This window comes from Myodes glareolus, chromosome 19, assembly GCF_982192425.1.
Source record: "Myodes glareolus chromosome 19, mMyoGla1.1, whole genome shotgun sequence".
NCBI lineage: Eukaryota > Metazoa > Chordata > Mammalia > Rodentia > Cricetidae > Myodes > Myodes glareolus.
The window spans coordinates 53,435,052-53,461,824 of record NC_142044.1 but is presented as its reverse complement, the minus strand read 5'-3'; the positions used below and the strand labels follow the sequence as shown (position 1 = coordinate 53,461,824).

Below are 26,773 nucleotides of genomic sequence, written 5' to 3'. Positions count from 1 at the left end.
CTTTCAAAACAAACACTTAGAATTCAGTCTCTCATTGGACAAGACATAAAGTTAGCCTTTACTGACTGGTTTTCTGACTGGATTGTTCATTTTATTGATTGCATTGTTCAAAAAATCTTTTAGCAATGACTTCTTTTTTAAAAAAACAATCACCTATATTAGGAATTAATTTTAATACTCTGCCACCTAGTGGTATTTTGATGGGAAAGCACCCGTGCTTGTATTAGCATAAGGCAAGAAAACATTTCAGAAGGAGCTTTTGTGTACCAAGATTTATCTTCTTGTGTCCTCATTATAACATTGTAAGTTTCTTCTCATGTAAGTAATAGCACTGCTAAGCCCTGTGAAGGGGTTATCGGGCACACACATACCTGTTATGAGTAACACACATAACTAAGCTTACATGTATTTAAAAAGACATATGTGAATTAAATCCAAACACAGGTGCTTTTTTGTTTGTTTATTTTTCATTTTTCAGGACAGGGTTTCTCTGTGTAGATCTGGTTGCCCTGAAACAAACACAGGTTCTTAATTTTGTCTTGTTTCCATTTTATTTCCTATAGGCTGTCCTTATTATTTAAAAGTGCTATAATTAATAAACATAGAATTTTCCTCTCTCTCTTTTGCTTTGTTAGTTGGCTCTTGGAAATGTGATCAGTGCCTTGGGTGACAAGAGCAAGAGAGCCACCCACGTCCCCTATAGAGACTCCAAGCTGACCAGACTTCTGCAGGACTCCCTTGGTGGTAACAGGTATGCAGTCATGGTCATTCTGAGTTTTGGTTCTTCGTTATTTTTCAGTATACCTTTAAGAACTTATAGGAACTTCTTTTATTTTAAAAACAATAGGATGAAGAACTGATAATTGTATTAGGTATCTAAAATGTGTACATAGTTTTATATATTATTTTAAGCAGTACTTAGAATATTCTTTGGGATACTGTTAATATTTCTGTCTAATCAATAATAAGTTAAAGTACAGGGATGTTAGGTAATTTTTTTTCAAACTCACATAACTTTTTAAGAAATCTATTATACATGCTCATTCTATAATAGTGTAGCATCTGCTTAGCATACAGGAGATGCCTAAAAGAATTTTGTTGAAAAAGAAATGAAACCTTCTAAGTAAGTACGAAGTAGCTTGAATATTATCGACAGTTTGTATAAAGCCTAAAATTGAAACTTGTTTTGTATGTGGAAAAAGTTTATACCATATGCTTTTTTTGTTTGAATATAATTATGTTTTGTAGATAATTGAAAGCTGAACCAAATGAAAACATCAATGAAAGGGAAGAAATTTTTAAACAATTAAAAAAATTTTAAATTTAGTTTCTCTATGTATGTGCGAGTGCCTACATGTATGCCTGTAGAGCACACGTGTACAGCACCCTGTAGTTCAGAAAGCAGTGCTGGGTCCTGTGGGGCTGGAATTACAGATGATTGTGAACTGACACACGGGTTCTGAGAATCGAATCCAGGTCCTCTGCAAGAGCAGCCAGTATTCATAGCTGTTGAGGCTTCTTTCCAACCCTAGAAGAATTTTTTAAAATGCTAAATTAACTGAATGGAATTATTTTTGTTTTCGACCTGCCATATTTGTAGTTTAAAAACATTTTAGAATTATTGTATTTACTGCCTCAAAAGGTTGACATCGAAGTGAGAGACCAATGTGTGTACTCACACCTTCCCAAGGTATCAAAGAACATATTAAGTATCTCTTCTCCCTGTGTTACCTGAGTAAACAAAATCCTTTTGCTAAGATGGTCTCAAAGCATGTGGGCTTTTAAACTTGACTTTATTTTTAAGTTAGTACCATCAATCTCTGCTTCAAGGGAAGATGCTACTTAAGTGGCAGGGTGTTTTGTTCATTCTTTTTGTTTTGTTTCCTTTTCTTTTCTTTATATCCCCATCATAATTTCTCCCCCCTCCTCTACACCCAGCCCTCCCTCCCCTCTCTCCTTAGATTCACAGATCCTCTGTTTCCCTTCAGAAACGGGCAGGCTTCCCAGGGATATCTACCAAACACGGCATAACAAGACACGATAAGACTAGACCCACACCCTCTCCTCAGGGCTGCGGGAGGCAGCTTAGTAGGAAGAAAAGAGTCTAAAGCACAGACAAGAGGGTCAGAGACGCCCTCATTCCCACTGTTAGGAGTTCCACAAGAGCACCGACCTACACAACCATAACATATATGCAGGGTACCTAGTATCAACTCATGTGGGCTCCATGGTTGTTGCTTCATTCTCTGTGAGGCCCTATAAACTCTGCTTAGTTAATGTCTGTGGACCTTGTTCTCCTAGTACCCCTGTGCTCCTGCAGTTCTTCCTCCCCCTCTTCTGCCGGGTTACCCATCTCTGAGGGAAAGGACCTGGTGAAGATCTCCCATTAGGGCCTTTTCTCTACCTAATGGTTGGCTGTGGTTCTCTAAATAGCAAGAATTTTAAAATAAGCATTTCAGGATTTGCTTTTATTTTCATGACTCATTATTATTTGTAACTTTCAGCCAAACAATCATGATAGCATGTGTCAGCCCTTCAGACAGAGATTTTATGGAGACATTAAACACTCTGAAATATGCCAACCGGGCTAGAAATATTAAGAACAAGGTGATGGTCAATCAAGACAGAGCAAGTCAGCAAATCAATGCACTCCGAAGCGAGATCACACGACTTCAGATGGAGCTCATGGAGTACAAAACAGTAAGCTAACAGGACTGACTGTATGTTCTCTGACACACCAAATGCTGGCGTGTTGTGAATGTAATCATGCCTTTTTGGAGTGGTTGAATATATTTGTCTTTGGAGGTAGTCTTTGGGAGGTTGGATTATCCAGAATTCTTCAAAAGGCTTCTTACCCAATCTATAATTCTCCTGACTAATGCACCATGAAGATTGTAGTGGGAGGAAATTGATTTTTTTGCCTTGGGGCTGGGAAGATAAAGACACTGTTGGTTATAGCACTGTGTGATCTTGGGGTGTCTTTAAAGAAGACTCTCGTGCACTTAAAGCCTCAACCAACAAGGGAATATTTCTTCTCCAGGGCAAAAGAATAATTGATGAGGAGGGCGTGGAAAGCATCAATGACATGTTTCATGAGAATGCTATGCTACAGACTGAAAACAATAACCTACGTGTAAGAATAAAAGCCATGCAAGAGACTGTTGATGCTCTGAGGGCCAGAATCACACAGCTCGTCAGCGATCAGGCCAACCAAGTTCTTGCCAGAGCAGGTATGAGTTTAGGGTGGGGTAGACGAGAGATTAACTTCTGAAGGGCATCAGGCAATCTTCGTGTTGATTATTTACTTAAAATAGTTGACTTTGAGATGTTAAACTTTTAATCTACAACATATGATTTTAAGTTAAATGCCTAATTGAAAAAAATAAGACATTCCTACATAAATAAAATGTGCCCTTTGCAGCATTTTATTTTGTGGCCTGTTTATGTAATTCAGGATAGGAAATTTATTGGATGAATTGTGTTTTATTTTGGTACTAAGTTTCAAACCTGGGATCTCATGCATGCCAGGCAAGTTCTATTCTGTTGAGCTATACTTCCAATGCTGAAGTCTTCATTTTAAAAATAAAAGTTTTATTTCATGTTTTATCTTGCAGGTGAAGGGAATGAAGAGATTAGCAATATGATTCATAGTTATATCAAAGAAATTGAAGATCTCAGGTATAGTTTTCTAGAACATGTAATGCATGCCTGCTTTTGCAACATTTATAGCATTCTATGTGCTGAGATGATTGTTCTGGAACTATTCATGTTGCTATTTCAGTCCTGTGGTTGTGGTAACTTTAGAGAACTAGATACTTGACTTTCCCATGTCATATTCCAAGTCAAATTTTCTCTTCTCCCTTCCCATGCTATTCTTCAATATTATGTCTTACTGTTGCTTCTAGACCTTCATTGGACAGCACTCAACCCACATATAGGGCAGACATACCTGATGTTGGTGAAGCTATCCTTATTGCTGTTTATACCTGTGGATCTTTCCCCGTTCCATGGAAATATATCAGCATCTATGAATAATCTTTAACTTTTTGTATTTTCTATTCCTTCCTGTTCCCTTCTACCTCTTAAGCTATTATGTAATTCAGTGAGTCCCTGCTTTCTCTGGCTGAGAAAGCATTCCATTGACATAATTTTAGACATACTGTAGAAGCTCACCTTTGAGCATGGATGCCATGGATAGGAGGCAAACATGCCATAAAGAGGCCATAGTCTTTAGTAGAACATAGTATCTAGACACATGCAGTAAATAGAAATGTCAGAATTTAGTAAAATAAAAAAAAGTCTACCTGTCGTGTATGGATAGACCACATGTATGGTGGTGAAGTCTGTGGAAGATTTGGGGGACTTGGGGTATGAAACAGGACAGGGACAGTAAGCATTTCTGGATGGTTTTAGCTTCCATAGTTGCCCTGATGCTTAGTTGTTTTTCTCATGGAGTAAAACCTCAGTCAGCTCTGTGGGCAAATGTCTGCGGATAACAACCAAGTATGAGGATGGCCTACTTCATAACTGCTCTCACATTGCCCTGTCTTGGAGTTGTGCTGTTTGTCCCCTGTCATCCCTGACCTTATTCTAGCCACTCTCAGTGACAAGTGCTTTCTCCACTTCCTGCCTCCACAAAGTTGCCTCCTCTCTTCCATGTTTTAGAGAATCAAATAAGATACTACAGTGTTAGCATGGCAGTAAAGTTATTTACATGACTGGTGTGTGTGTGTGTGTGTGTGTGTGTGTGTGTGTATGAGAGAGAGAGAGAGAGAGAGAGAGAGAGAGAGAGAGAGAGAGAGAGAGAGAGAGAATTTTCATGCCTCGTTGTTTGACAGAGGCCTTTGGGTATTGTGTCCTGGCTCTGCACAGGATTCAGCCTAAACTGTCAGTTTCTGCCTTGATTAGGAGAGGTCTCCTGAGTTGTCTACAATGTATCCTCAGACTAATCTTTTATCTTTACTTTGTAGACCACCCCCTCTCCTCTTTGTTTTACAATGTCCCCACACAGCTGCTCCCTAAGTTTCTGCAGGTCCTCTTCCATTTGTGGCCGCTGCTCGCTGCTCTTTACCTTCTTTACCCCTGGGTTCAGGACACGATTGCTGGTGATTGCGTTCTGGTTCTTGTGATCTGTTTCCTCTCCTCCTCCCTGTTACTCTAAAGCTGCATGTCAAGCTTGGCTCTCACTATTGTCCAAATGGTTTGACAGCATCATTATTTCCTAGGAGACTGCCAGTATAATTTCCACTCCTAGTCTGTAAAAGCAGCACACAGTACCTTCATGCTCACACTGTTGAGGGTTTACCTCAAGCCTTTACCAATGCTTCATGGTGACTCATAGCCCAAGCTCAGTCCGTTGCCAACCCCTTCCTTATATGGGTTTGTTCCATATTCCCAACTTTGAAATCATGTTGGTGGCTCTTTAATTAGTTGTGTCCCAGCTTTGAGGAGTGGTCTTGAAGAGTCCCAGGTTTATGATGTACCATGTGGAAAATAACTGACATATTAGTCATAAATGAACTCTGAGTTCAAATTGGACTACCCGGATTGTTGTTTAATCTCCTCTTAATTAATAAGGTGCTACCTGACATCACTACATGACCTGACACCTACCTCTACCTTCCCTGGCATCTCTGAGTTTTAGTTTCTTAGTCTATAATAAGAGATAATTGCAAGCCTCACAAAGTTATTATGGACTTGAACAAAACAGTAGGATATGAAGGTTCTTAAGACAAAAGATGCTGGGTAGGTCTAGTATGTCACTTGACCCATCTTTTCAAGTTCTGTTTTCACTCACTAATCTTCGTTAATCCATATTTCTGTCAAAATTTATTCTTGGGAAGATTAATTAAACTGAGTGAAGTTTATCTGAGTGTATCACAACTTGGTTATTTTAAATCTTATTATTCAAGTTATTAAATCATAAGTGTGACCTTTTAATAAACTGAAACAACATATAACCCCCTGAATTTGGTGGTGTGAAGACTTCAGTAGAAGCATGAAAACATAGGAAGAGAACACTGAAATCATTGAACTTCCTTCCACTCTTTCCTGAGCTGAGACCTGAAGCTTCATTTTCAGTGGTATTCATATTCATATTCATAACAATGTGTCTGTCATCGTATCTGTTCTTTGCAATACCATAATGCATCATGAACATTTTCTTTCAGGGTTCTAAAGCATTTTCTTTATAATTGTGTTTATAATTAATTCATTTTACTACTGTTGGATATCAATATTATTTCTGATTTTTTAAAGAATTTTTATTGTTTTTAATTATAGTTGCAATTTGACAAGTTTGGGATTCATTACATAATTGATTTTCATAGCAACCCTAGAAAAAGTATCTATTTTAATCCCTGTTTTAAACAGGGAGCAGGAGGGGTTCTTAGAGAGTGATGGCCCAGATCTAATGAGTACAGACGAAATCCAAGCCTTTGACTCTGCTCCTTGCTGAGGTGGCTAATACTTTCTCTTATGTCACACTGCCGTCTAATCAGTAAGACTCCAGCAGTAGCAAGTGTGCTTGTGTGTTGGGGGACAGGGAGTGGAAAGTGGGATAAAGACCCATTCTCAGTCTCACCTGTAAAAGAGCAGCCTTTGTTTATGTGGCTGAAGTTTACGGAAGTGAGCCTCTGGGTTTCAGTCCTTACTAGTTATGTCTTGAAAATAAAAACAACAGCAACATACTGGCTGCTGTTTGTTACATAATGGTCTGAAATAGATATTATTAGTAGGTGGTTTACTATATTTTCATATAATTTCAGTTTTCATTTTTGTGTTGTCCAGGCTTTGTGCTACATTGAAAATAGAGAAAAGCATTGACATATTAGCTAAGGTGAATGTGTTTCCAGTGTGCATATGTTGATGGTTACACAGCAGTGTGAGTGTGTTCTCAGTATGCATGGTGGTGGTGGTCACATGGCAGTATGAATGTGTTCCCAGTATGCTTGGTGGTGGTCACATGGCAGTGTGCATGTGTTTCCTGTGTACATGGTGGTGGTGATCACACAGCAGTTTCCTGAAGCTCAATGTTGTAGGGTATATTTAGAGATTCCAGCATAATTATTTTTAAAAATGTTTTATTGTAATAAAAATTGTTCCTCCTTAATGGTATTTTTATTCTTTAGGGCAAAATTATTAGAAAGTGAAGCAGTGAATGAGAACCTTCGCAAAAACCTGACCAGAGCCACAGCACGATCACCGTACTTCAGTGGGTCCTCGGCTTTCTCTCCTTCCATACTGTCTTCAGACAAAGAAACCATCGAAATTATAGATCTAGCAAAGAAAGATTTAGAGAAGCTAAAAAGGAAAGAGAAGAAGAAGAAGAAAAGGTAGTATTATAAAACTGAATATTTTCTTTTTTCAGGACATTTAATTTGTAGTTGCTGTATGTATGAATAGTCTCTTAAGTATATGAATTCATGAAAAGTTATTTAAATTGACTTACAGTTGTAGTTATATACTTTCTAGTGGTTTATCTCTGCTTAGATATAAGGAAATTGAGTTTAGCTGTAAGCATGTAGCAATGAATTGAGTTTAGACTGTGACAAGGCAAGCTTACTAGTAGAAATTAGTATATTGTCTAAAATTGCTGCTTTTGCATCCCATCCATCTTGCTTTCCTGTGAAGCTTCTGTGTCCCATTGTTACAGTGTTCTGTCCTCTCCTTTCATTTTCTAGTAGAATTGCATAGTCTCCCGGTTATTCTAATCCTGCTAACTAGTTAGTTTAAATAAAGGCCGACTAATTCCTCTGAGTGCCATTTCCTTCAGGGTTTCTAATGTGATTATATCAAAGTTCTTCATGTTATGTCATTCAGGATTTCCGAATCTCGTAGGGATTTATTTAGCTTCTTACCCCTGCGCTAGGCTTCCTGTGTCATGGCAATAATCTCTCCACCTCAAAGTCACCTGGGAAAAGAAAAGAGAAAAATTGAAAATTTGATCATTTGTGATGTGTGAGTGGTTAAATACTCAAATTACTTACATATTTACCTATTGATTGTATAGTATAGTCCAATTGTTTCCAAAAAGATATTGCACATACCACTGACACTCAATTTAAACACGTTAGCTACAAGCTCAGCACGAGGTCAACTCATTTTCTTGTCCTCGCTCTTGTTATAGGGAAGCTCCGGAACACATTTTCTTTCACGGGCTATTTTGTTCAGTTTACTTAGAAATGCAGTTCGAAAATAAGGCATTATTTTTCTTGAGCAGTCAGTTGATGAAAGTTATTAGAAACTTCAATCTCTTATGTTAGCCTTGCCTTGTATCTTTAGGGTAGAAAGGATAAAATAATTAAAACAGAAAGTTGCACAGGATGACTCGGAGGCAGTGGTTTCTTGAGCGAGGAGTCGTGTTTGTAGGTGCTGTTCATGGCTGATGGCAGCAAGGACATAGATCATGACTTGTTCTCCCGTGATGGAGCACAGCTGCACTACAGGATTGTGGGAACCAATGTTCATGTTGTGCTTGAATGAACTTGAGATTATTTCCCCATGATTCATTATTTACTTGTGAAATGCACTTGTGTAGATAGTGTGACTCGTTCTTAAGGGCGAAGGTAGCTTGTGTTCATGAGTAAGTGTAAGAAGGAGTGTGTTTTTCAAGGTCATGGGTTGAGTCTATACTTTCCTTTTAAATTTAATTCAGATACTGCTTTAATCACTTGTTGAATATGAGTGATGAAAGATAGAGATCCTAATGAAATGTTTTCGATATTTTTATAGTGACTACAGGTACTTAATACCTCTGGTTGATTATTTTTGTGAAAATGCATGCTAACAAGCATTTGGCTGATAAAATAGATGGAATAGTAAGACTGGAAAATGCTTTGTTCATATCTGTGCTGGTTTCTTTGTTCCAGAACCCTTGTCCAGTGTAAGGGAAACAGAATAGAAACACAGCAGAGGTTACCGTGGCTGCTTTTCTGTACATGGCTCAGGCAATGTGATAAAGGGAATGGCACATGCTAAAAACAGTGACTTACCAAGTCGCTAGGCTAGACAGAATAATACCCAGTGGAGAAAAGAAGTTACTTCCTAATACATGGAGCTGTCATGGGAGGTAAAATATTGGTGAGCAAAATCAACCAGCTAGATCAGTGGGAAGTTGAAACAAGAACCAATCAGCATTCCTGAAAGCGACACTCCCAGAGTGCTTGGGAAGTGCCTCTTTGAGCATGTTTCACTTGCATGCTCCAGTGTACCTTTGTCAAACACACACACACACACACACACACACACACACACACACACACACACACACATGATTTTTGTGCCTAAAGAGTTTATTTTGTGTACTATTCACATAGAAAAGTCTAGAGAACCAACTGTGACCTCACGTAACTGCACATTAAAGTCATAGAATTGAATATATTTGTCTTGTTCTGTAGACAAGGGTTCTATATTAAAAAACTAAAAACCTGGGCTGGTGAGATGACTCAGTGAGAAACAAACTAGCAAAAATCCTTAAAAACGCTTGCTTACAAGTCTGAAGACATGAGTTCAGTCCCTGGAACCCTCAGTGGAAGGAGAAAACTACCTCTTGAAATCAACCTCTGACTTCCACAGGCACACACCTCTCACAGGGCTGCACTTGCTTACACACACACACACACACACACACACACACACACAGGACACACAGCTACATACACATATACACCTGACATGCACATACCTCATTCACATGGCTACACACACATGCACACGCACACACACACAGATGAACACACATGAACACATATTACACTCATACAGTTACACACACACACACACACACACACACACACACACATCCGCCACACTAAAAAAGGAAACTCTAACTAATAGCTTTTCACTAATCACATTTAGGTCTAAGTAACTTTTATATCTATGTAGCATAAATTCTTGTTTTAAAAATGTAAATAAGCTCCCATCTTAGGCAAAGGCCTGAAGCAAAGCAAACACAAAACAAAGGATTTCAGCAATAATAATAATATTAGTAAACAACATAAAAATACTAGTAGACCATTTATAATCTTTACCAAAAAGCCATATACTTTAAGCACAGTAGTTTATTATCAGTGCAAGCCTAAGTTCCGCTGTTTCGGGGGACTCTGTTTTGTGTACACAGATACAGAAAATTTACCACTCACACATTTAGTCAGGTGCATTTGGGTATCCGGCTTGGATGAACTATGGTGCAAAATTCTTCATTTTCTCTCAGGCTGCTCTGCACGTGGGTGCAGTGGTGCCGGTTGGACACTCTGGCAACGTGAATCTTTCCGTGTAGACTTTCCCTTTTCCTAGTCATTGTGCTCAACTGTCTGGTCCCTGGTGGACATCCCTCTGCAGAACGTTTCTCAGATCGCTAGTCTCATTTTATAAAAGCAGCCCAAGAAATAAAAATGACATGAAACCGCGAATAAGATTAAAAGAGAACTGACTTAGTAATTTGTAACTCAGCTCTCTCTTTATTATTTTAAATATTGATGATTGCAAGAGGATTTTTGGGATTCTAGACAGAGTATGCTGTATGCAGATTGCAATATGCCTAATTGGAGCCTAGCACATCCATATTGTCTACATGACAAATATCCAGATATAGTATATTCCATTGAGTCAAGATCCCTAAGCTTTGTATATCGGATATTCTTTAAGTTATATTTTGAAACCTATATCTGTAAATTTAAAGATTTTTTGATATTCCTCTTAAAGAATAGTGTTACTAATGGAAAGTATTAAAATTCTCATTTTATTTGCACATTTGCCTTAGTTATAAGTCCTTTCAGTAGTGAATTTTTAATCCCAACCTTGTTAAAATTTTATCTTCAATTAACAGAACATACTTTTCATTGTTCATATAACAACCATACTCATTTGTCTGTCATACCATCTCATATGATTTTGATATGAGTTTTTTTAATTTAGCGTTAGTGATGATTATATGTATAGTAAAATAAAGTCAAGTTCTTAAATTTGTAACTTGTATGTCGTATTAGTATCATTATGGTATAAAGGCATTACTTCATAAAGGTCTTTTAATGATACTACATAAAAACCTTTTTGAAAGATTTAAAAGGAAGAGGATGTTATTGAAAGTAGGCTTACTTTTGGGGAAAAAAATGTAAAGATTGATCTATTTCTTGTTAAAATAGCAATGGCCTCCAAACAGGACTTATCAACTCGTGTAAACTGAGGCTACATTTTACTGCTAAAAGTTTCCACTGGTTATCTGTATTTTCTTCGTGGATAGAATACTGCTGACTTTCTACTTTGTATCCTTAGAAAATGTATTGCCTTTTTACTGTGTATTGTCCTTTAATGATATCTTTACGGTTTATTTGAACGTCTTCAGGCTCATGTGTCATTTTACCTTCTTACCACTTTGCTTTTACTGTCTGGTTTGCCCTCATTGGCTTGGCCTTCCCATACTGTGCCTCGTGATTTGAAGGCTACAGAAACTTGAGGAAAGCAATCGAGAAGAAAGAAGGTTGGAATATTTCCCAGGTTTTTTTTGTTTTTTTTTTTGTTTTGTTTTTAAAATTAAAATGTCATTTAAATACTTCTTTTCCGTTTGCAAGCACGTTGTAGAAGTTGTAGTCTATAGAATTGTAGGCTGCTTCAGACCAGATTAGCCATGTACTCCTTAAAGGAATGAGTTTTATTTTTTTTAAAAAAAAGTTAGAAAAAGTTAAAGTATTTAAGAATAACAAACTCTGTAATTAATTGAATTAAAATGCAAGTAATATCATTAGCTTTCAGGTAAATTGTCAGAAGTATGATGATTATTTAACCCTATTTAGTAAATAAACAAACCTGCACCATCTGACTTATAAGCAAGCATCAGCATTTCTGTATCTAGAGGCTGCTTGTGAGCTGAGTGGGAATTAGTAACTGAACAGTGATTGATATTTTGTCATAGCAAATGCTAGCTTTTGGGTAGACACCTCTCTTCCTTATTTGATCTAATTTTTGTAGGAAACATTAAAATGGTAAAAGGGTAAAAGGAGCTGTGGCTGTCCTAAAGGTCAGATTGACAAAGAATTCTGGAATTTAAACTAGAGAAATGTTTTTAGCTTTTCAAACACATTCCAAGCAAATATTAAAATGTGAGCAATTCCCTTTCTTCCATCTACCACCCAGCAGTGAGCTGCGGATCCCCACTCATGGAGCCTGAATATGACTATTTACTTAAGATAGCAAATGTTTCCTTGGTATTAGAGCCTTTCTTTCTTGAGTGTTCTAAAACAAGTCACCAAATCATATCCTCACATTGATTAAGTAGTTTCAAAAGAAATAGTTATCCTTGAAGTTCTGCATTAGCGATCATTGTTCCTCTCTGCCTTAGAGCTGAACTTGAAAATTTGTACACAATGTACAAATGACTAATTTACTTTAAATCTCTTAAACCACAAGTTAGTCTATAATAAATTCACCTTAACTGGATTCCATATGCTATATTGAGTCTAAAGTTTCTGAACTTATATTCTATAAGTTTAAAAAGTGTTCTGCAACTAGGGTGTAATTCTAATTTTCTATGGTTCACACTAGGCCACAACTAAATGTTATTAGTTTGGGGCAGTCTGTTGATCCACAGAAATAAAAAAATATAAATGCCAAATTTCTCCTATTTGTAAAGCTGACAGTACAACAACCCTTTAAAGATACATGTGGAAACATGTTGCTACATTAAGCTACTCAGTTCCTGAAATTGTGTGTGTGTGTGTGTGTGTGTGTGTGTGTGTGTGTGTGTGTGTGTGTGTGTGTGTATAATATCCATATAGACTTAGGAAATGGAAGCTACTTCTGACTGTTGTGTGATCATATAGGACCTCAGATGCAGGGCAGCTTAGTGTTCTAGGATTAAATCTCCATCATAAATACACTTGCATAACTGTTTCAAAGAATGAAAGTCTGATGCAGGAGCCATAGGTGGAACCTGACAAGCTCTATTAACAAGCTCCTGTGAATGTGAGTACTTCACTCTGGCAGTTGGGACATCTGCTCTTAGTCCTTTGTGTGGACGACTTCTCAAGGGCACATTTATTTATTCATTTTATTTGCCAGATGAAGAGTTTAATTTCTAGATTCTGATTTTGTATAAAGTATAAATTTAATTATGACCCATTGGTTCCTTAGATAGCTATTTGGGAGTACCAATTTGTTAACATTTACCAAAGAAAGCTCAAGTGCTTGAGATACAGTATTTATCAATATCTTCTTTAAAGCTTAAGCTTTTCAAGTATTTCTTCGAAGCATGTTAATATATATCTATGATGCTGGTTTTTCTGTATCAGAGTGCAAGGGGAATTTGTGATCAGAGGTATAAGTCAGTGATAACATTTGCTTGGCTGGATGCTAACTACTTGAGGGAGCAGGAGGGTGTGGTAGTCAAGTACTCATACTAAAGATGTGTGGCGTAAACCAGAGGAAAGGAATTTCAGACGTATTGTAATGCAAGAAGCCACAGTAGTGGAGATTATATACTGCACTAATAGAAAGCAAGAGAGCAGTGGGGAGGAGGAAACCTAATGACTAATGTGATCCTCTTTCCCCATGCAGTCTCTGTGTGTCTTAAGCCTTGGGATCAGCCTCTAGTGCAGAAGTATTTGAGTATGTGTTAGTGGCCTTTTCATATGATTCCATTTGTCATAATTGTTCACTTCATATGGTTCCTAGTTTTCTCCCAGTTTATTTTCCTCTAATACAATGATTGAATGACATTCATGAAAGTCTGTTGCTGTTTGACTCCAGTTATGACTATTGTGTTGCTATTCTTTTTTAAAAAATAGTTTTATTTATTATGTATATAGTATGTTCTGCCTGTATATATCCCTGCATGCCAGAAGAGAGCACCAGATCTTATTATAGATGGTAATGAGCCACCATGTGGTTGCTGGGAATTGAACTCAGTACCTCTGGAAGAACAATCAGTGCTCTTAACCACTGAGCCATATCTCCAGCCCTGTATTGCTATTCTTATTGGCCTTTACTTCTCACTCCAAAGACATTACTGTGTTCCATGCATCTTTATAATATTTCAAACCTTATTTTCCACTCTAACTTAGCTGGTATGTGAGACACATAGAAGTACTCAAACCCAGGTATTCATAAGGATTGACTCATTTAATAAAAGCTAGTGTAATTTATTCTGTGCCGGCTGTCAATGAATGAGTGATAACCATATCCATATGATTCTTACTCTCAAGAGACTTCTAGGTCAGTGGGAATGACAGATCAAATAAATAATCACATAAATAAAAAATTAAAAACTGGAAACTTCTTAGAAGAAAAAATATTCATATTGTTGTTCTGACTATAAAAATATATGCAAGAATAGGGACCTGGACTTAAATGTTAGAGTTAAATAATAATAACAACCCAAATGAGGTCAAATTATTTGCTTACAACCTAGATATAAGCCCAGCTATCAGTCAGGAATCTCTTTAGTGTAGCAGAATATCTAATGGTAATAGTGACTACCATAAAATGCTTTCTAGAAAAAATTTCTTTGGAAATATTGCTGTATTTGACTATTCTTTTTAATCATAATGATTTAAAAATTCTACTAATAACACAAACCATGTAGATTATATAAGATATGCTTTGTTAACATTATTTTACTAAAATTTCTGAGTCTAGTTAGCTGAAGTGTAACTTCTGTGCATAGTCTGTTATGCTTGCTAAACCCAAGAAAGGTCAGAGTGATTGGGGTCTGCAAAAAATTCACTCACTGTAGTCTTGTCTGTCGCTTCGGACTGACTACCAGAGATAAATGAGCTGAGCCATAACCATTGTGTGGTTGGGCCTGTAGGCATCAGGTAAACTGAAGCAAAAGGCTCCAGTTTTTATGGTGAATCTTGTGGCAGACTCTGCAATTTCTGAGTCAGTCAGAGGACAGCCTGACCTTCAGTCAGTTTTGGAATTTGAAGACCCACTCTGTTGTAATGTGATGAGGAAATGCCCTATGCTATACAGACAGCCTAAAAACAGCCCCAACACTGATGGATACACCCATAGAGGCAGACTCACTGTCGCAGAGTGATTTTGAACCTGTAAAATTAATCTTAAATTTATTAGGATACTAAAAAAGCATCCTTTTATAGCTTTCTATTTATATGAGAGAAGTTTTCATGAATTTTAAATGGGAGCCAAAACTTTCTGTTTTGGTTTCTTTTGAATTTAAATTGTGGTGTGTTGTACTTCATTGACTGTTATTGTCTCATCAGCTCTTACACTTCAGTTGTCAGTATTTCTAGAAAAGAAACTTGCTTCAGTGCTGTAAATGTTTACATTGTTGGTCACGTGGTGAGACCTCATTTTCAATAATCATGAGAAGAGCAGCTTTGCTTAGTTAAGTGATTAACCTTTTCATTTCATTTTTACAATTTGTTTTTTTTTAAAATCTGAGAAAAAAAAGTGAAGACTTTCCCCTGTACTTATCTCATATTCCTTTTCTTTCTTTTTGATTTTGAAGTGTGTCTGGGAAGGAGGATAATGCAGACACTGACCAGGAGAAGAAAGAAGAAAAGGGCATTTCAGAGAAAGAAAATAATGGATTGGAAGCGGTAAGTACGGGAGAATAAACTTATAAATTGTGGTCATTAACATACACGAACTAGGTGGAAGTGAGTCATATCTGTGAACTAAATCATATCTGCCATTTCCTGCTTCCTTGAGGCCTTTTTCAGAGTGGTCAGCTCTTAAGTATGACAAATCTCGGGCTAGTGCATTGTGAAAATTGTGTGTGCATGCAGATGAAATACTGAGAGACCTCTGCAGTATAAAGTTAGTGCGTAATGACCTTAAACTCTTGCAGTGGTTTTGAACTAAAGAAAAGGAAGATTCGGTGTCCGGGGAGGTGGCTTAGTGGGTGGACACCCCATGGGCAAGGGTGAGGACTTTCTCAGATCCCTGGCATCTATGTAAAAAGTGAGCATGACCTGTGATCCAAGTTGACATGGCAAGACAGACAGATTCTGGGAGTTCACCAGCCAGCCTAACCCAAGCACTGGGATCAGAGCCAATGACAGGCCCGGCTGAAGGGAGTGTGGTGGAAGGTGACAGAGGAAGACACTGAACATCCTGCTCTGGCATCTGCATGGATAAGTGTTGATGTACGCAGCACACACGAGCGTGCACACACATGCACAATGACAGGTCTGTCTTTCTGCACCTCTCCTACTGAGGTGATGGGTTTGCTTGCCAATACTGTGCTGTTAATAGTCCCGAATCACATTGCAGGAAGACAATCAGGAGGTGAGTGATCATGAGGAGGAGGAGGAAGAGGAGGAAGAAGAAGATGAAGAAGAGGATGACATTGACGGGGGAGAGAGCTCTGATGAATCTGACTCTGAGTCAGATGAAAAAGGTACCTACTTCTTAGCAGGAAGGCAGGAAGCTCACATCGGAAAGTCAGCTGGTCACATTAGGAAGCTGTTGGTGGGAAACTCAACATTTTCTATTTTATCTCAAATGAAAGCAATTTCCATGACCTATAAGACTACTCGAGACTCATGCATGCTGTAGGCCAAAGAGCTGTTCCTGTCTACCTTAGATCTAGTCACTGTGTGAATTCCACATTTCTTCAGTGCATGCAGCACCTGCCATTGGCCGCTGTGAACAGTCTCTTTTTAGAGTATGGTGTAGCCAGGAACTTTCCCACGCAGCTGCCGAGTGACTACATGAATGTAGATAATGGCTTTACATTCTTGCTTGGTATGGTGATGATGATGACCTTTTGGCCTACTTTCAGTATTTTTGTCTTCTGTGACTAGCTAACTATCAAGCCGACTTAGCGAATATCACGTGTGAGATTGCAATTAAGCAGAAGCTGATTGATGAGCTCGAAAACAGCCAGAAACGGCTGCAAACACTGAAGAAGCAGTATGAGGAGAAGCTGATGATGCTGCAGCATAAGATCCGGGACACACAGCTGGAGAGAGACCAGGTGCTCCAGAACTTAGGTGGGTCTTCCGTGGCGTCGCCGTCCGCATTCGAGGCATGTCCGTCGAAAAACTTATGAATCGCTGAATGACTTGAGTAGATAATAAAGCAAAATGAGCCCAGACCTCCAGGGAAGAGGAGCTCGGGCATTACCGTGTCCTGGGAACTGGGTACTTGTTTCAAGTCTGTGCAGTGAAAAACCGTGCCTTACAAGAACCCTGCATTTTACCCCTGTGCACCCAGGCTCGGTGGAGTCATACTCAGAAGAAAAGGCAAAGAAAGTGAAGTGTGAATATGAAAAGAAGCTCCACGCCATGAACAAAGAGTTGCAGCGACTGCAAACAGCCCAGAAGGAGCATGCCAGGCTGCTGAAAAACCAGTCTCAGTATGAGAAACAGCTAAAGAAACTGCAGCAGGATGTCATGGAAATGAAGAAAACAAAGGTACTGGTGCTGTTCCTGTTCCGCTTGGGGGACGGCGGGCTTTGTAGCTTGAAACAGAACTATTATTGTGGCTTGCTCTTAAGAATACTTAAATTAAGTATTCTTGCTCTTAAGAATAAAAGAGTAGCCCATAATATTTCCTACCAGCTTAAGATATAAACAGGTACTCAGCTTCCTGTTTCTGTCCGTCTGATCATGTTCTCATTCACCGCCAGGCAACATCTAGAGTTTGATATGTATTATTCCTGTGCATGCAGTAACACAAAGCCAAGGAAACTTCATGCTTGCATCTGTTGTTGAGTAGGGATTATCTTAAATATTGCACCAAAATCAAGGCAGTTTCTTTAAAATAACCCCATGGACGTGACTTAAGAAGTAAAAAATTTATATTGTACGATTGTTGTAGTAACTGTAGCCACATTTATTATGTTCTTTCCCTGAACCAGACTCTGCTATAAGCACCTAGTATCAATCCATTGAGTTTTCACAGTACACAAGGGCATTGGAGATGAGAAAGTCAAAGCCTGCAGAGGTTATAGAACTTGTTCAGGCTCACTCAGCTACTGATACTAAGTATCAAAATTATAGACATAGAGCACTAGCTAACTTGACAAAAATTCAGTGAAAGGAGAATCATCTGAAAACACCAGTTGACTAAAATACACTGTTGATTCCATTTGCTTTCATGTAATTTAACAAATGTATCTGGTGATGGAGTAAGTTCAATAATGTATATATCTAACTTTAGGTTCGTCTAATGAAACAAATGAAAGAAGAACAAGAGAAAGCCAGACTGACAGAATCTAGGAGAAACAGGGAAATTGCTCAACTGAAAAAGGATCAACGCAAAAGAGATGTGAGTAGACTCTTCCTGTTATATAACAATCCTCTGCATTGTTCAAGATTGTTTTATGAATGGAGGAAAAAAATCATAAGTATAGGTTGAGGGCAATAAGTATAAGTTATATAAAATGACATTTATTATCTCATTTGATTACAGTAATTCAGTATAACTATTTAGGGCCAATTCATTGCAAGGCGGGTGACCAGGGTGTATCGTCCGGAATGATAACTGGTCCTTGATAAGAGATAGTTTTCTGAGAACTCGAGGCATTTTTGTCTTCACCCTCAGAATTCTACTTTCATGAATTCAGATTTTGAAGGTAGTCTAATTCATTAAAAACATGCTTGTTTTTGTTAAAATCTTTACTTTTATTATGGTTAGAGAGAAGGAGGAGGGAGGAAAGAAGGGAGCGAGACCGCGAGAGCGAGTGCAGGTGACATGGTGCTCAGGCAGAGGTCAGAGCACAACCTTTAGGAGCTAGTTTTCCTCCACCATGCAGGTCCTGGAGCTAGAACTCAGTTGTCCATCTTGGCAGCCAGCACCTTTTAGTCCCTGAACTGGCCTCACATCTTCACTTTAATCTTATTGATGAATGTAAAAAAAAAAAGATATTGCTTGACTTTCGAAGGTGGGAACTGAGCAGAGACCATAGAGAAAGCAATTTACCGACTTGGTTCCCATGCCTTGCTCACCTTGCTTGCTTCTCCACCTCAAGACCACCTGCCCAGGAGATGACATTGACTACAGTATGAGGTCATCAACCCAGATTGTGTGAAGAACTCATGTTTCCCGGCAGTAAGAGGGAGTGTGTTAGCCTAACACTGTGCTTCAGTTATCCATTTCAGCATGCTGAATCTTGTTTTATAGCATCAACTTAGACTTCTGGAAGCCCAGAAAAGAAATCAAGAAGTAGTTCTGCGACGCAAGACTGAAGAGGTACAGTAAGCAAGCTTACCATTTGGAGGGGACATTTTGACTTTGGGATAAATAATGTATTCCTTTTCTCTTTACTTTGTGGTGCTGGGGATTAAATCTAGAGCTTTGCATGTGAAAGGCAAATCCTCTACCACTCTACCCAGTCCCTGTAACACACGTTTATACAGACAGAGCCTAGACCAACCTCTGGTGCTATTCCAGGTTACAGCGCTCCGTCGGCAAGTCAGGCCCATGTCTGATAAAGTAGCTGGGAAGGTCACTCGGAAGCTGAGCTCATCTGACAGCCCTGTCCAGGACACAGGTTCCAGTGCCACTGCAGGGGAAGCAGATGCATCAAGGGCAGGCGCCCAGCAGAAAATGAGGATTCCTGTGGCAAGGGTCCAGGCGTTACCAACACCTACCACAAACGGAACCAGGTCCTGCTGATTTTGAATTGCCCTGATGCGGTCCTTGTGTGTATTCATATTGAATGCTATGAAAATAGGTCTCCTTATTGGTTGTGCACAATCAAATAAAGTCATAAGTAATTATATTTGTCTTTGTTACTGATTACAGGAATAAATATCAGAGGAAGGGATTGACTGGCCGAGTGTTCACTTCCAAGACTGCCCGCATGAAATGGCAGCTGCTTGAACGCCGGGTGACTGACATCATCATGCAGAAAATGACCATTTCCAACATGGAGGCCGACATGAACAGACTCCTCAGGGTATGGGAAATAGAAACTAGACCTTCCCTCCTTAGCTGGCTGTTAGTCTTGCTATTCCATACTTGTTCTTGGAAGCACTGTCTGCTTCTATAGTGTCATTTTTGTCTTGACTGCACTTTGTGTAAGTTTTCTTAAAATTTTCTTAATTCCAATTTGGGTTTCTTTGATTTATTTTTCCTTCTCTCATAGCAACGGGAAGAACTCACAAAAAGACGAGAGAAACTTTCAAAAAGGAGAGAGAAGATAGTCAAAGAGAGTGGAGAAGGAGATAAAAATGTGGTTAGCATCAGCGAAGAGGTGGAGTCCCTGACTGCAAATATAGATTACATCAATGATAGTATTGCCGACTGTCAAGCTAACATCATGCAGATGGAGGAGGCAAAGGTGTGTACTGTAAAAAACAGCTTTTTTTCTTGTTTTCACTTGTTTGTAGGAGAAGGTCTCTCGCTTTGGCTGTCCTCAGACTCTGTGTGTGTAAATAAAGATGTCCTTCAATTTCTGATCCTTCTGCCTCTACCAGATGCTAGCAGTATGAGTAAATATGATGCTCAGGATTGTAAAGCTATTAAATAGCTTAAGGAGAAGAACTTTTGTCTTATATATCTTTAAGAGCACATTGAGTTTTATATTATGACATTTTCTATTTAATGGTTTAACAGATCTTAGGTTTTATACATAAAACAGATAGTCTACTCTCCTGATTTTTCTTCTGACTCTGTGATGTTCTTAAATTATACGTGCATTGTTTATTATGTCTTGCCTTGAATTTTTAGCTGTTCAGATATGTCTACTTTTGACTGGAACACATGTTTATTAGTGTGAGAATCATGTAATATTTTTCTGAGTAGATTTATCCATACTGTCAAGTCAATTCAATAGCCTGTTGTCTTCTGTTTAAATAAATCCAGATTAAAGTAATGATCATTTCACACTGGTTTGATGTAGGAAGAAGGTGAGACATTGGATGTCACTGCTGTCATTAATGCCTGTACACTTACTGAAGCCAGATACCTGCTAGATCACTTCTTGTCAATGGGCATCAATAAGGTGAGATTTAACTATTCTCGAAAGCCTAAATTTTGACCATTTCGGTTTTGAATATCTTTTTCCAGTCACTTTGCTCTTACTGAAAGTAGAGTGAAATAAAATTCTTAACTGAAAAATAAAATATTTTTCTTTAGAGCTACGTAAAATGTAGCTCTAAAGAAGCTACATTTTTATCTGTATTAGTTTTACTGGCATCTGTATTAGTTTTACTGGCTCTGACATACTTGTATATTAGAACAAATAAACAAAGAAGAAATAAAGTCTGTTTTATTTTAACAAAAGATTTTCAGGGAAAACAGATTTTGTATCACAACTGGCTTGCTGCTAGCTCTGTACACCTCAAAAGAAAATCAGATTGGAGAAATACCGCCCTACTCCTTTGAATGTAAGCCTAATTTGTCACTTACTCCCAGTTGCTGAAGGCGGTGACAGCTGAGTCACCTGCTCCCCACACTGGATCTGCATTAGACCCTCCTTACACCTCCTTCTCACACTTCATCCTTACCATGTGCCAGCCAAGGAGGTCTTGATTCATAGCACTTCATACAGGAACTGAGGGTCAGAAGGATGCTATCTCAGACAGGGAAACTGCTCTGAGACCTCTGAACAAAGTAAGCAGAGGAGCTGGTTTGCATTAAACTCTGTCTGATGTCAAAGTCTACATCCTAAGCATTTTAACATAGTGGGCTTTGATTTCTATGATGTGAGAGTTTGCATCTCTGGTTGTTTCAGGGTCTTCAGGCTGCCCAGAAAGAGGCTCAGATTAAAGTCCTTGAAGGTCGACTCAAGCAAACCGAAATCACCAGTGCTACACAAAACCAGCTCTTGTTCCATATGTTAAAGGAGAAGGCTGAGTTAAACCCTGAGCTGGATGCCTTACTAGGCCATGCTTTGCAAGGTAATTTGGTTTAAATTTTACGTCAGTGACTTGCATGGTGGCTTTGCTCTTTGGACATTGTATCTATATCTCCTTCCTCTATGGCTTGTTTGAATAGATGCTATACTTACTTAGACTTTTAATAAATAGTCTTACTTTAATTTGCATGTGTATGTAAATTGGGGGAAAGTAGTTACTGTCATTCCAAGAAAACTACTCACTTAAGGTTACTTAACCTTATTAAACCATTGGCTTTTATGGATAAAGGAGACTAGGAAAGTTTCTGAACTGGTTATTTAGATTACTTAAAAGATTAACCAAGTTTCATTCCCTTTACGCTGCGTACCTAACTGTGCTAAAATGCATCTGTGTTTGTTATGGCATCTATTCCGTGTATCTTAACACCGGAGCGTAATCTTGTGCTATGTGAGACTTTTAACTTTGGATTTGTTTTGATTGGAGTATTGCTTTTTGTTTCCTTCTGCCGTTGTTTATCCAGATCTAGATAGCGTCCCGCTAGGTGAGTATGTTTAGCTTTCTGTGTGTCGACGGCTGCATGAGTCACTAATTGTCCTGTGCACTAATTGTGCCATATAGTTCACAACGTTTCATTGGTAGCCACTGTTTCTGCATGACTTTTTTTGAAACATATTCATGATTTAAAAAAAAAATCACTAAATCTTTTGTGTTAAACATTCTGGATTTTGAAATCCCTAGTTGTTTAAAGAGGTGGGCTTGAGCTAACCATCACTGGAGCTCAATTGTGGGATTATATATGGTCTCTGAATGCTTTCTCTCTTATAGGAAAACGTGCAGTATATTTTCCTTTTTAATTTTTTAATATGTATTAACTTGCATCCATTGTTTTAACCTCATAAATAACTTTCTTTAGTATATAGTCTCATCTATTTCTTCAAAAAAGAAAATTAGGAATATATATTTTTATAAATGGAATAAGATACAAGGACTTTGAGCACACTAATATAGTGGTTATAATCGTAGGCATCATAATTTCAATGTAGAAGAGATTATAGAGATCATTGCATATAGAAGTTTTTTTTTTAAAAAAGATTTATTTACTTATTGTGTAATAGTATTCTACCTGCATGCCAGAAGAGACCACTAGATCTCATTATGGATGGTTGTGAGCCACCATGTTGTTGCTGGGAATTGAACTCAGAACCTCTGGAAAAACAACCTGTGCTCTTAACCTCTGAGCCATCTCTCCAGGCTGCACATAGAAGTATTAACTTTCTTCTTGTTCCTGACTTCCATGTGAACTGCTTACTGGTTTAAGTCCCTGTCCTCTTAGTGATGATTTGTGTAGAATCAGGAGCCTGGAAGGATTTTAGTACTAGTGATACGTTGGGGTACTAAAATTGGAATAACTTTTATTTAATTAAAGTTATCCACAAATGTGATCATAACTTTCTTTTTTCCAGTTATATAACTTTTCAAAATTTTCTGAGTACTTATTGGTGAAGGAGAGAAAAAAATAGCTCAAAGATTAAATGTAGTTTCTTCTCTGTGTCATTAGACTAACCACAATCTGTGACCCTTCACTGTTTAATACAATAAGCTCTTATACAAATAAAATACAGGACCTGTTTGATTTTTATACCACGTATTACTGTGAAATAGTATTCCTTTGAGATTGACTGTGTTGTATATAACATATAAATAGAAAAAGTAGTATCTGAAGCTCCTTCTCAAGCTATGACAGGGATATATAGAAGAGTGATTAGGGTTGACTAAAAGGCCCCATGTTCCGCTACTCAGCACCATTTCTGCCATTCCACACATTGTCAAGTCTGCTTGTCTTGTCTCCTTCCTTCCTTCCTTCCCCACCCTTGCTTCTTCCTTTCCTGTCCCCCTTTTCCACTTCATTCTCTTCTTTTTTCTTCTTGTTTTGCCTTTTTGCTGTCCCTGCCTTTTCTTCTAGTCCTCCCCTCCACCCCTTCCACTTCCTTTTTTAATTATTTTCCCTTTCTTCTTCCCCATTGTCCTTGTTCATCTCTTCTTTCTGTTCTTTGTAGTGTCTCAACTTCACATATTTCCCATAGATTAAAAGAAAAATTATTTAGTGACATTTTGTGTCTAAAAATAGCAGACTGCTTATTTGATGGACAGCTTAGTTTTTATGGTTTCCTCTTGTTGAAGCAGAGAGTGCAAATGTCGGTTGATAGAAAAATTCCCTAAAAATTTGGGCTATAATTCAAGTCAGAGGAGCTGGAGGGCAAGCAGGGAAGGACCAAAGTAATGGATGGTCAGCTGGAAAGCTTGGCAGCCATAGGTAATACACCTGTGTAAAGTTTGCTCAGCTTTCTATTCTCACCTTAAATGTCAAGGCTAAGAACTGGATTGCTAGGTGATTACAACACTCATCATTTTCTCATGAGCGCTATGCTCTGCTGAGGTTGGCATACCATGACATGTTTATGACAGTTCAGTGAGGGCACAGATGGAATACAAATGGCCCTAGAGTACAGAGTAGACTACCCAAAAGAATGCCAGGTATGGGAGGGTATGGGATTTGAACTGGTATATAAAGCAAAAGGAGGACAAGGGGTCACACAAGCTAAGGGGTGTACCAGCAGATCAGTGCTCTGAAGGAAAAGTACATGGTTTATAGTGGTGAAACTTAATGTTAGAGGCTAAGCTGGGATCACCACCCCTTACCACACTTACAATCTTACAGCTTTTGAGGAAGATTTTCGTTTTTCCCGTGTTATGGGGCACGTATTCTACTGTACCCCATTCTACTACAGATATGCTAGGAGCCTAATGGAATTTAGCATATAGTTGTATTTGTGGTTAAGATTTATTGAGAAAAAAATTGTAAGAATATACAGCTGTAGTATAAGGGAAAGCACACAGATGAACCCATAGGAGTCCACGTTCAAGTTCCTTTGTTTGCTTCCGTCCGTGAGAGACCATAGAGAGCGCAAGCCCTAGAAACAAAACACAGCAGGCTGAGCCAGGGAAATCTACTGAACAGTCATCATCACCCAAGGTCATTGTTGGGGCCAAGGGTCTTAAGTATATCTGCCTAACTTGTACCAGATTCTAGGCCCCCATATAGAAAGCACGTAGTTGGCATCAGCCTTTGTTTGCATAGTTTAGACCTCGTGAGCATGCTTTATTAGTTTGTCGTTAACCAGGGATACTTGGAGAGCTGTTGTTTTGGAAGTTAGCCAAGGTGTGTATAGGCTTGCAAGTAGGTGTTTCTACAGGAAGAAGACACAAGGCTTCTGTATTAGTTCTGTTTTATATGCGACTCCTGAATGCCAACATATCCCTTTTATATAAAAACTTTTGGTTCACTTCCAGTGAGGTTAGATGGTAAAGTCTCTACCCTGGTACGGGCGAGCAGAACACCTGGGAGTTCTGTGTCTGCCTGAATCTGAATGCTGCTTGGTGAGAAGCACATCTGATAGGCTTGTGCTAGTGATAAGGACTGTGTGCTAGCTCCCCAGATCAAGTCTTCACATTAGTTTGAGGACGTATCGAAATTGGTGACCGGCTGGGGTGGGGTTCTCTTGGCTCTGACCAGGTTGTGTATATACAAAGCATAAGTTATCTCTCTGGAAGGCATATATTCATAAGTAGGAGTTAAGAATTCTTTAAAACTGAGTTTGAGCTTCTGCTTAAAGTCTCAAGTTCTTTTTATTTCCCCCACTGTCTGTAAGGAAAAGGGTAGTAAATCACATCCAACTGCAAACACCAAGCAGAGAGAGCAAATTGGAAACGGGAAGGGACAAGGCTGTAAATGCTCCAAGTCCACCCCCAGGGACGTTCTTCTGCCCCACAAGGCTGCGCTGCCTCACCATCCAGCTCCACCACTTGGGGACCAAGTGTCAAATATTTGACCCTGTAAGGGATATTTCTCATTCAAAAGTACCGTACCTCGCCATTTCTTTATAACCCCAATTTTATATTATTAACTAATTCTACTGTCTAGCCACTCAATATTCTGTTTGAGGATTAAGTTCTCAGAGGACTCTTTTGAGGAAAAGGGTTTGAGATCCATATTGTCTTCAAGACCACCATTTCCTTCTCCTCTCTGTGAAGCCTAGACATGATTCTATTTTAGATATTATTTTCAAACCTTACTAAACTTTCACCAAGATGTGTACTCGGTGGTTGAAGAAAGGGAACATTAGAAGAAAGGAAGGGATTAGTTGATCCGTGTCCATAGTATACTTATACAATGTAAATATGTGAACGCCGTACATGATATATTTAAATTACATCGTGAATTTATTTCATTTTGTGAATGATTTTATTATAAAATGTGAGTTTTAAAAACCTGCATGTGTGTTAGGGGATGGCTGACAGTTAACGAGTTTATGTTTTGTAGCGGTCTCAGCTGCTGATTTCCTAGTTATTTCTGTTTATCCTCGCCTGCCACAGTTTTTGCTGATGTAACAGTTTTTACAGTAGTTGGCACAGCTGTTGCATGCACACCTGTTGTCTTTGTCTTCCGTGTCCCTGTGGATGACATGCATGCTGTTGTGTGACATCTGAATATCTTCATATATGCTCCTTTTACTCGAAATTTTGAGACGGGGGAAGGTACCTTACTAAGCTTGCATAATTGATACAGTATTAGAATGTTTATGTGTTCAGAGGATTAGTGATTGGCCAAGGGTACTGACTGGCGCTCATGCAGCCTTTGTGTGAGCTTCTGTTTTTCATCAGTGAATCCGTGTGTTTGACTAGGACTGATATATAAAAAGTATTAATGTAAAGTAAAGGTGTATATTCATCAGGTAAATATATAACAGAATCCCCATTCTCTGAATCACGTTTTTCCATGTTTCACCTTTCAAACTCATGATTTTCCTGTATGCTCTGTACATTTCTCCTCATCCTAACACATGCAAACAAAGGCGCTTCTTAGAACTATTTTTCTACAGTCTGTTTTGATTCAGCAATCCAAACCAGAGTGCCGGTGTTGAGATGCCGAGCTGATGTATGTA

The 26,773-nt window shown here is 38.5% G+C and overlaps 1 protein-coding gene across 20 annotated transcripts in view; it reads left to right on the top strand.

The window, feature by feature from the left end:
- Window positions 1–26,773, top strand: part of Kif21a (kinesin family member 21A) — a 112,537-nt gene that overhangs the window by 59,679 nt on the left and 26,085 nt on the right. For 9 of the 20 annotated variants that reach the window (XM_085678807.2, XM_085678800.2, XM_085678799.2 and 6 more), the window contains exons 7-24: window positions 636–751; window positions 2,505–2,700; window positions 3,041–3,230; window positions 3,615–3,678; window positions 7,131–7,334; window positions 11,441–11,479; window positions 15,467–15,557; window positions 16,234–16,360; window positions 16,767–16,955; window positions 17,179–17,378; window positions 18,127–18,234; window positions 19,090–19,158; window positions 19,360–19,574; window positions 19,714–19,867; window positions 20,057–20,251; window positions 20,813–20,914; window positions 21,647–21,812; window positions 22,291–22,311. In XM_085678807.2, coding sequence (XP_085534933.2) covers window positions 636–751; window positions 2,505–2,700; window positions 3,041–3,230; window positions 3,615–3,678; window positions 7,131–7,334; window positions 11,441–11,479; window positions 15,467–15,557; window positions 16,234–16,360; window positions 16,767–16,955; window positions 17,179–17,378; window positions 18,127–18,234; window positions 19,090–19,158; window positions 19,360–19,574; window positions 19,714–19,867; window positions 20,057–20,251; window positions 20,813–20,914; window positions 21,647–21,812; window positions 22,291–22,311 — 2,446 coding nt within the window. The remainder of the gene's footprint in view (window positions 1–635; window positions 752–2,504; window positions 2,701–3,040; window positions 3,231–3,614; window positions 3,679–7,130; window positions 7,335–11,440; window positions 11,480–15,466; window positions 15,558–16,233; window positions 16,361–16,766; window positions 16,956–17,178; window positions 17,379–18,126; window positions 18,235–19,089; window positions 19,159–19,359; window positions 19,575–19,713; window positions 19,868–20,056; window positions 20,252–20,812; window positions 20,915–21,646; window positions 21,813–22,290; window positions 22,312–26,773) is intronic. The other 11 variants (XM_085678816.2, XM_085678810.2, XM_085678802.2 and 8 more) reach the window with 3 other exon arrangements.